Source organism: Rutidosis leptorrhynchoides, chromosome 4 (assembly GCF_046630445.1).
Source record: "Rutidosis leptorrhynchoides isolate AG116_Rl617_1_P2 chromosome 4, CSIRO_AGI_Rlap_v1, whole genome shotgun sequence".
NCBI lineage: Eukaryota > Viridiplantae > Streptophyta > Magnoliopsida > Asterales > Asteraceae > Rutidosis > Rutidosis leptorrhynchoides.
Genome location: NC_092336.1, coordinates 601,355,001 through 601,363,261, shown reverse-complemented (window position 1 = coordinate 601,363,261; position 8,261 = coordinate 601,355,001). Strand labels below are relative to the sequence as shown.

Genomic DNA, 8,261 nt, shown 5'->3' with positions numbered 1-8,261 from the left:
TCCATCGAATAGAGTATTGGATAATTTTATTATCTTTTAAGTGTGTTTCACTCTGAGTGCAAATGACTTGTTTTTATTTTCAAACAACAGTCATTTAGTATTGGGTTTTGTTGTTGTATAGGAATAGGATGTACATAATTATACCTTTACTTAAAAGTAATAAACTACTTTCAGAAAAATCTTCCTAGCGTGTACCATCAAACATGTAGAAATTTAATACTCCAAAATTGATCGATATTAACAGGTTTTAATTAAATTATATTAGAAATTGTGATGTGGTCCAACGGTTGGTGGCCTACCTCCTTTAGGGGAGGTCAGGAGTTCGACTCCCGTTGGCTGCATAATAAAAACACAATTTCATCCCTGTCATGAAGCATCCACCCATGACACATTTCTCATATCGTTTGGGGGTAAAGGAGAGGGGGGTTTTACTTGGCCGTGTCCTTGAATCGGTTTCAAGGTTTCCTCTCAGGCAACAATTTAAAAAAAAATTAGTTTATATTAAGATAAACAAGGAGACAGATATTGATTTTATTATTGTAATAGAATTAAATTAGGGCCACTCAATAGAAATTATGATACATAAAACGGAATATTAATCAGAAAATGTCAACATCAACAGTGTGAAGATAAGCCAACTATACCCTACCCACAATCTTAATATTGATTAAACACTATGTCACTCAATAATGCACTTATTTTCTCTCATAAAACCTACTTCAATTGTTTATTTCACATAAATTAATTCCTTTACCAATACCGACTAAGGATCTTAATCTAACAAAACTATATAATTAATGCGAAGCTAAATCCCATCCCATTAAATTATAAAATATATATTATGAATGTTAACAATGCTTAAAAAATATGATTGAACTTTTCTTTTCTTTTTTTTCTTTCTTACCTTTTTACTGTGGTAAATAAAGATACCAAATGAGCTTTGTGTTGTATATGTAGCAACTAAGTGTTTCTAGGTTTACCACTCACGTATATAGTTATAGTTATATATATAGTAATAATGGTCATCCCATTCGATTGGTATTTGCTTAATGTATCTAGAACTTTTTAATAGTGACTATGGATATTCTTATTGATGGAAATAAATTAAATGTAAATAATTAGTGAATTAGTTCATAGATAAATATAGAAAGATGCTTATATAACTAAATATAAAAGGGAATAAATGTTAGTAATAATCTTCTAAAATTCTTCTAATGCTGACCTGCTACCAAACCATGGCAAACCACAAGAAGTCAAATATACATAACTTTTTTCCTAATATATAATAGAAGCCAATAACATACCTTTTTTCTTCCTAACACTCTCATTTGTTTCAATAATTTCTAGTTTCTTAACAGTAAATGATATGGCAACAAGCATTACTTCATCATCCTTCTTATTCCATCATGCTCCAAACCCCATCAAGAAAACATCAAGAAGTGTAGTAATGTTTGCAAATAAAGATTCCCAAAGCCCATCTTCATCTCTCAATCGGGTCGGATCATCCATCAAGATACAAAAGGTTTGTTTTTCTCTCTTTCCATCTCCTCATCAATACCCGTCTTCATTAGTATGAACTAGTAACATAAAAAAAGGCTTTTTAATTCACAGGTTTTTGAAGATAAAAGTAGAGGTATAGTATGTTATTTAGATGATAAAGGAGAGATAACATGTGAAGGATTTGATGAAGGACCTCGCCTTCATCAAGGCGTTTCAATGGTCTCTTGTTATCAAGGGTAAGTTTTATTATTAACAATCACATTTTTTAGTGTATAACCATCCCTGGTTATTGGTTGGGTACAAATTCAAACCTCGCTGTAAACATATATTGAATTGAATAGTCGAAGGGTCCACTACCCCGGGTAGCCTGAAGAGGAAAGCATTATTCGTTTATCCGTTTATAGTTTTTTAGTATCTTAAATCAATATTGGAAAATTCGACAGAGTTGACCAAGGCATAATTGATCTACTCAAGAGAAGCCTGCTTCAAGTTAAAGAAGGTGGTAAATTCAACTAATTATGGTTGGCAGAACATAATTCTAACTCATCTATACATTAAGATATATAAATATATGAAGATGGTGGGAGAACCCATGTTACTTAAACTGTTAAATAATTGATGACATGAAGAAAACAGACACGCCCTGTATATATTTTTATGCACACAGGAATTCATACATCATTAAAAGGTTGTATATGTGTATGTGTCTGTTTCTACATTTGCTTGATGTAGTTGTGAGTTTGTGTATATGTGTCTGTTTCTACATTCAATGATAATGAAATATAACTCGCTGTTTCTTCATCATTTGTGGGGCAATTACCGAATTACGTGTGACAACATGATAATGACATTGAAAATACAAAAGAAACAGACAGAAACAGGAATGATTCAATGACACCAAAAACGGATAAAATAAATAAAGATATTTATGAATATGCAATAAATCATGAAAAAATCAATGAAGACACTAAAACTACAAAAGATGACAAGTTTGCAAATATACATGGACGTGGTAATATACAAAACAATATCTGCAAAGATGATAAAAAATAAAACAATTAAACACCCCGCGAAGCACCTAAAACAAAGCTTTGTAGCAGTTTTTTCACCACCATTTTGCCACACTTAGCAATCAAATTCCACTGCTAAGAAAAGAATACTAGATTTTAAAAACTGTAACTTTAAAGGGGGTGATGCCGTGGACATATATAAATTTGAAATGTACAACGTTAAAGTGCATCAATCAGCAGCTGCGTTTTCTTCACCAATATCCGTTTGGGACAGGCTACGTATAATAGTAGGAGGAGACCATTGATCAGGGACCATTAAAAAATAGGTTGTCATGGCTTTCCTGAATCGTTTCTTGTACTGCTTTGGTGAAATTACTGTTGGAGACGCGTTCTTGGGACCACCCAAAATACCCGATGCCTTAACCCATGTTTCTAGGTGTTTGTCCCATGTATACTGTCTCATGAAGTCAATAATCCCGAGAACAAGTTCGTGTTTTTCTTCATCTACCCCAACCAGCAAAGAATAGTCCATTACATCAACCGACTGCAACCATAAAAATTCAACTACTTCATTATTACAGCAAAAAAAAAAAAAAAAAAAAAAAATCCTAAATATTTAATTTTAATACTAAACTAAAGAAAAACTTACAGCGAGAAAAGCAGTATCGTTCCAAACAGCTCTTTCCAACAATCGTTTGGCCTTATTGCCAACAAATATAGGAGAAGTTGGCATAGCTTCAATCAAATTCTGATCAAGCAAAACCTTGTTACTACCACTACTATCAGCGTTATATCGTGATCTTGACGACCCTTTTAGATCATAAAGCCGTGATAAATTCCTTCCAAACAGAAGATTCTCCATAATCAGCACATCCATTTTCGTTTCCTTCCCACCTTTCATTTGCTTAGTGACCTTCACATATTAAAATAGAAACATAATACATGATTAGCAGTATTTATTATTAATATACAAAACATGGTAACCATGTATCAAAACGAGAAGTACCTGATAAATGCCCAAAATCTTCGCCAGGCATGTTGGACTTCCAGTGCCAATCGATTCAGATAAATACTTGAAGTAAGCAGGAGCAAATTTTATGAATGATTCCAGCTCCGTCTTTGTTACCTGTTTGATAATGAAACGATCATCCAACGTTTTTGCAAAAAAGACATTGCTTTTACCACCCTGGGCCCCCCACTTCTTGCAACGGCTAAGAGACCTTATGTAGTCCATCTCAGAAGGGCAACATATCCTCCGTAATGCTTCAAATTGTTTCGCATAGTAAGTAGTCACAGCATATTTTACTTTACCGAGAAGACTATCGTCTGTAAATTCGACTCTAGAATGCAAAGATTTTGTCTGCGATAAAGGATCTGGCATTAGCGAACTACGAGATCCCGACATGGATAAAATACTATCGTCCCCAACCGACATTCCATCAAAGTTACTAGATGACTGAAAACTTGACGTATCAGCAGACTGTGAAAAAAACATAGATTGAGATTCCCCACTGTCTTTTATTCTATCAAACTCGTCAGACACCTGGGAGATGTAATCAGGTGAGAGCAAGGCGTAGGATATGATACTTGTGGGCTCATCATCATACACGGGTATAACGGTATCATTAAATCCCACAGCTAGAAGCATTCGGGCCCCACCTTGGAGTTCTGATTCTCGAAAGGATGAGATGTACACAGGTTTATAGCCGTTGAGTGTGTCGAGTTTCTGAGAAGTTGCTGAGAAATTTTTGTTTAACGAGCGGTAAAAGTTGAGAAACGGCATACCTAACCAGCTACTTGAATCTTCTATAGTTTCGGAACCTTTAGTAGATAATACAGGAGATAAGAGTGACGACGTCTTAGATTCGTCCATACGATCTCCCTTTTCCAGTTTATTACAATCATTCAAATCTAAATCAGATAATATAGAACATTCCGGATGGTTACCAGTCCATGCAGCATCAAGAGTGTCTGATAAACTTGCCATAACAGGAAACTGCCCTTCAGACACGGCTCTACGCACACTTAAATTTGGTAGTAGTGAATCAGGCGGGTAGTTTTCTTCTATTGGGCTAGAATATGCATCCACTTCGCTTTCTTTACCAATGTTATCGACTTCACCAACATCCGAAATATTACATGAATCGATAACTGACTTTGAGTCGACAAATGTTTCATCGTTTTTATCCTCGAGTTCTGGTTCCAAATCATTTACGTTGGGCTTCGGGCTATTGCTATCGACATTAGACGCATACACCAGTCGATGATCCCACACATAAGATTGAAAGAGGAGCTGCCTCCGCAAACGATTGATCTCAAGAATATCAATGATAGGTTGCCCATTTTTCACCTCGTGATTTAGAATCTTTTGCAAAGAGTCCTGCAATAGCATTACAAAGTTAACAAATTTAACTAACTAAAACTCCTACTGACAAAGCAGGTCAATGTAAGTCACCTCAAACTCTGCTTTTTCCTTTCGTAACATTACTTTCAAATCTGTAACTTGACGTCTCTTGTCTGCCATCTGGCTCAGAACGTTAAGAATTTCTGCAAATAATGACTCCGAACGGCGAATAACCTATCACAGATATAACTCTTTATTCATAAAGCAATCAACACGTACAGTTAGAATGACGTGTTGCACCAAGTTCTATTGAGTACTAATATAAATATATATAAAATATAATTCAATAGATTACCTCATTTACTTCATGTTGAATCCATTCCCAATTCTCATATTTAAATTCTAGTTTATGAGGAGGGAGGTAGACAGAATGGACATCAATAGATGCATACCGAAAGCAAGCAACCATTTTTCCGAAACTGCATAAGTAAACATAACAATTACATTACAGAATGTACTGAAAAAGAGAGTAACCTTGTTAAGTATAAGTATAGTACCCGTAAAAGCGAAGACAGTCCCGATGGAGAGAATGACCACAGCTGGCAACCCTGTTGGCAGCAGCATGGTTTGAGAAACTAAGTTCTAGAAACTTCCCAAAGGACAAACCCCATGCTGCATCTGACATCACTATTCTTCGAGTTGCGGGAGGGAAACCGCATGTACGAGGACATCTCAAACACCTGTGCCACATCCAAATCTTACCCTCTTTTTCTCCTGGTAACAGAAATTCAGGCAACTTCTTCACAGAAATGGTTAAAGTTCCTTGTCTATGAGTGTAACACTGTACATGTGCTTCAGATGGCATCTCACATGATCGGCATCTATAACCCTGTCCAACAACAACAATTTCTGTAATTCTACACAAACATAAATACACACGCACGCGCATATACATGTATATGGTTGTCTTACTTGATCAAACAAATCATCACGTAGAAAGCGGCCAAGTGGTTTATCGAAATTTCCATAATACTTTATGCGGAACAGGTGGGACCGCTCACAAACAGTTCCCTTCCACACACACCGAGATGACAAGGAAACCAAAATGCTTTGATGGTCTGAAGGTGATGGGGGAAACTCTTCTTTTGAAGTAGAATCATCTTCTTTCCCATTTTTCCCAACCAACAACAGAGACGATCCGTCTGAAACAGCAGGGTCCACACCATTCATGCACTTACCTTTATCAACTTGTGCCAATGGAGGCTCAAAACCATTAGGTGCAGAAGTACCAACAGTACCTTGTGGAACTTTTAGCTTTGAAGAGAGCAAAAGTGAATTGGGCTTTGAAGTATTTGGGCCGACTTCGGGCTTTTGTTCCATGATAGAAGAGAACATTTCTGACATGGAGACACTGTGTGTCTCGGTCCTATCAATACAGGGTTGATGAACCTGAGGTTTGTCATTCGTGGGAGTAGTAAAACCAGGAATTGTGGAGATTGACCGGTCAATATTTGATACTTTATCAGGAAGTGCGACAGTTAGCGTAGCATTCAAGGGAAGTTCAGGCAGTGAGGCTCCTTCATCAGCAAGAAAAGAAGTTTCCAAAGCTAAATGATAAGCAGCAAAAACACCATACTGAACAACATGTTTTACTTTCTTCAGTTCATCACCACTCGCACCTCTAAGTAATACCTGAAAATGAGAATTATAAGCGATACATAAATAATTCAAATTCTTCATTCAATTAAATTTACTTACAGTGCAACCAAATGGCTTTGGACACCCTTCAAAGTACATGAGTGTTTTAACAAGTTTCTTGCCACCCTGTCCAGCACTTCCATGTTCTTCTTGGAACCTTTCAACATGAAACAAATCCGAATATCCCAACTTTTGAGATGAAAGACGATCAATTGAAGGAACTATTTGAGCACCAGTGCAACGCGCTATTCGTTCCAGTAGCGGTCTTTTGATATTCAAAACAAGAGATATGTCCTTTGCAAGAAGATACTCTTGTGCATATCGTGAAACCGACTTCTCAACCAAAAGAACATCAGGCTGGTGTGCATCTATCTTTGCCACTGCCATCTTTAAATGATCCATTTCCTACACACAGATAAAACCACACATATTAAGCTAACATCTTTACAATGGTAAAAGTTTCATTATGCAAAAACTGTGGTGTCTAAAATGACTGAAAAATGGTAACCTGCTGCAAAAGAGTATCAAAACTTGACAAATGATTTGAAACACGTTGATACTCGAGAGCCCCTCCGAGAATTAAGAAACGAGGCTTCTCTATTCTTGACGTCATCCGTCTATGAGCCACATTTTTCTTACAAACAACTCCTTTCACCACCATACTGAGATTTTTTATTATTAGTATTAGTGTATTTATATTTATATCTATCTATTCTATATCTATATATATTACTAAGGGTATAGAAAACCAAAATGCTGACCTGTCAGAGCGAAGCCCGGAAGCTAAACATTTTATCTTAACATATCCTCCTGGGTCCATCCCACCACCTTTGCTAGTGTCTGGTTTTAACAAAGATGCAGCTTCCCATGACAGGGATGTAATTATTTCTAACCAACTATCTTTATCATCTTCATCATTATCAAGAAGGTTATCAACCTGAAGTAACTGAGATATTAAAGCCCTAAAATGTCCATCAACTACAGTGTTCATTGCTCTCTTGTGCTCTTCATTTGACTTCTCCCTATTGCGACATTCCCCACTTCCAAGGTTGCTTGAAGAACCCCATTCTCCAGCAGCATCCCCTTCATAATCATCATCGTCAAAAATAAGAGCTTCCCTCTCATCTTCCTCATCTTCTGGTTCAGGAGGCAACCATAAGACCCCGTTGTTCTCAAAATCCACAGGTTCTTGAACACTTTGTGCAGCATATAAAGAAGATGAGGCTTCACCCTCATCCCTAGAATCTTGTGTATCCCCTTTTTTCTCAAGTTGTTGAACATCTTGCAAGGAACAGCTGCTAGCACTTTTTGCATCAGCAGGTTGTTCATCCGAGTACACTTTATGAGATTCATAGTCATTATCAATATCATCCATTTGTAATTCATCATAATAGCCATTTTCAACCTGTAAGAGATGCCTTCCGCCAGCAGCAGCTAGCTGATAAGCATACTCTTCATCAAAATCATCACCCCTGGTTCAATCAGACATACAAACAATTAACAGATTATATATTCATATAACAATATATTACAAAATAAAAAAATACCTGTTTATAAGACATCCATAATGGCTAGGAGACTGAGCAGCCACATCAAGTAGTAGATCATTACTCCTTGCAGCTAGTTCATTTTGCTCATCTATATTTGTTTCCATTACCACAGACTGATGATAAGAGCAGCCTGAGTGTGGCACAGAAGTAAACGTAATG

At 36.5% G+C, this 8,261-nt stretch overlaps 2 protein-coding genes across 2 annotated transcripts in view; one reads left to right on the top strand and one right to left on the bottom strand.

Moving 5' to 3' along the window:
• Nucleotides 1–1,275: 1,275 nt before the first annotated feature.
• Nucleotides 1,276–2,298, top strand: LOC139903946 (uncharacterized). The gene is made up of 3 exons (XM_071885877.1): nucleotides 1,276–1,522; nucleotides 1,612–1,736; nucleotides 1,944–2,298. Exons 1-3 carry the CDS (start codon nucleotides 1,367–1,369, stop codon nucleotides 2,014–2,016), a joined length of 354 nt encoding a protein of 117 aa, XP_071741978.1. The 5' UTR covers nucleotides 1,276–1,366; the 3' UTR covers nucleotides 2,017–2,298.
• Nucleotides 2,299–2,385: 87 nt separating this feature from the next.
• The window catches only part of LOC139839781 (1-phosphatidylinositol-3-phosphate 5-kinase FAB1B-like), a 6,711-nt gene continuing 835 nt past the window's right edge, over nucleotides 2,386–8,261 (bottom strand). The window contains exons 1-11 of the mRNA XM_071829936.1: nucleotides 8,100–8,261; nucleotides 7,314–8,024; nucleotides 7,061–7,214; nucleotides 6,613–6,957; nucleotides 5,827–6,546; nucleotides 5,412–5,743; nucleotides 5,210–5,333; nucleotides 4,966–5,088; nucleotides 3,517–4,890; nucleotides 3,160–3,423; nucleotides 2,386–3,054 (exon numbers count right to left, since the gene is read on the bottom strand). The exon at nucleotides 8,100–8,261 is cut by the window's right edge and continues 835 nt beyond it. Coding sequence (XP_071686037.1) covers nucleotides 2,740–3,054; nucleotides 3,160–3,423; nucleotides 3,517–4,890; nucleotides 4,966–5,088; nucleotides 5,210–5,333; nucleotides 5,412–5,743; nucleotides 5,827–6,546; nucleotides 6,613–6,957; nucleotides 7,061–7,214; nucleotides 7,314–8,024; nucleotides 8,100–8,261 — 4,624 coding nt within the window. The 3' untranslated portion in view covers nucleotides 2,386–2,739. The remainder of the gene's footprint in view (nucleotides 3,055–3,159; nucleotides 3,424–3,516; nucleotides 4,891–4,965; nucleotides 5,089–5,209; nucleotides 5,334–5,411; nucleotides 5,744–5,826; nucleotides 6,547–6,612; nucleotides 6,958–7,060; nucleotides 7,215–7,313; nucleotides 8,025–8,099) is intronic.

Excerpts from the sequence above, each read along its gene's own strand:
- LOC139903946 (XM_071885877.1), top strand. The coding sequence starts at position 1,367 with ATGGCAACAAGCATTACTTCATCATCCTTCTTATTCCATCATGCTCCA. Across the intron at positions 1,523-1,611 it reads CATCCATCAAGATACAAAAG|GTTTTTGAAGATAAAAGTAG; the intron begins GTTTGTTTTTCT and ends TTTAATTCACAG. Across the intron at positions 1,737-1,943 it reads ATGGTCTCTTGTTATCAAGG|AGTTGACCAAGGCATAATTG; the intron begins GTAAGTTTTATT and ends AAAATTCGACAG.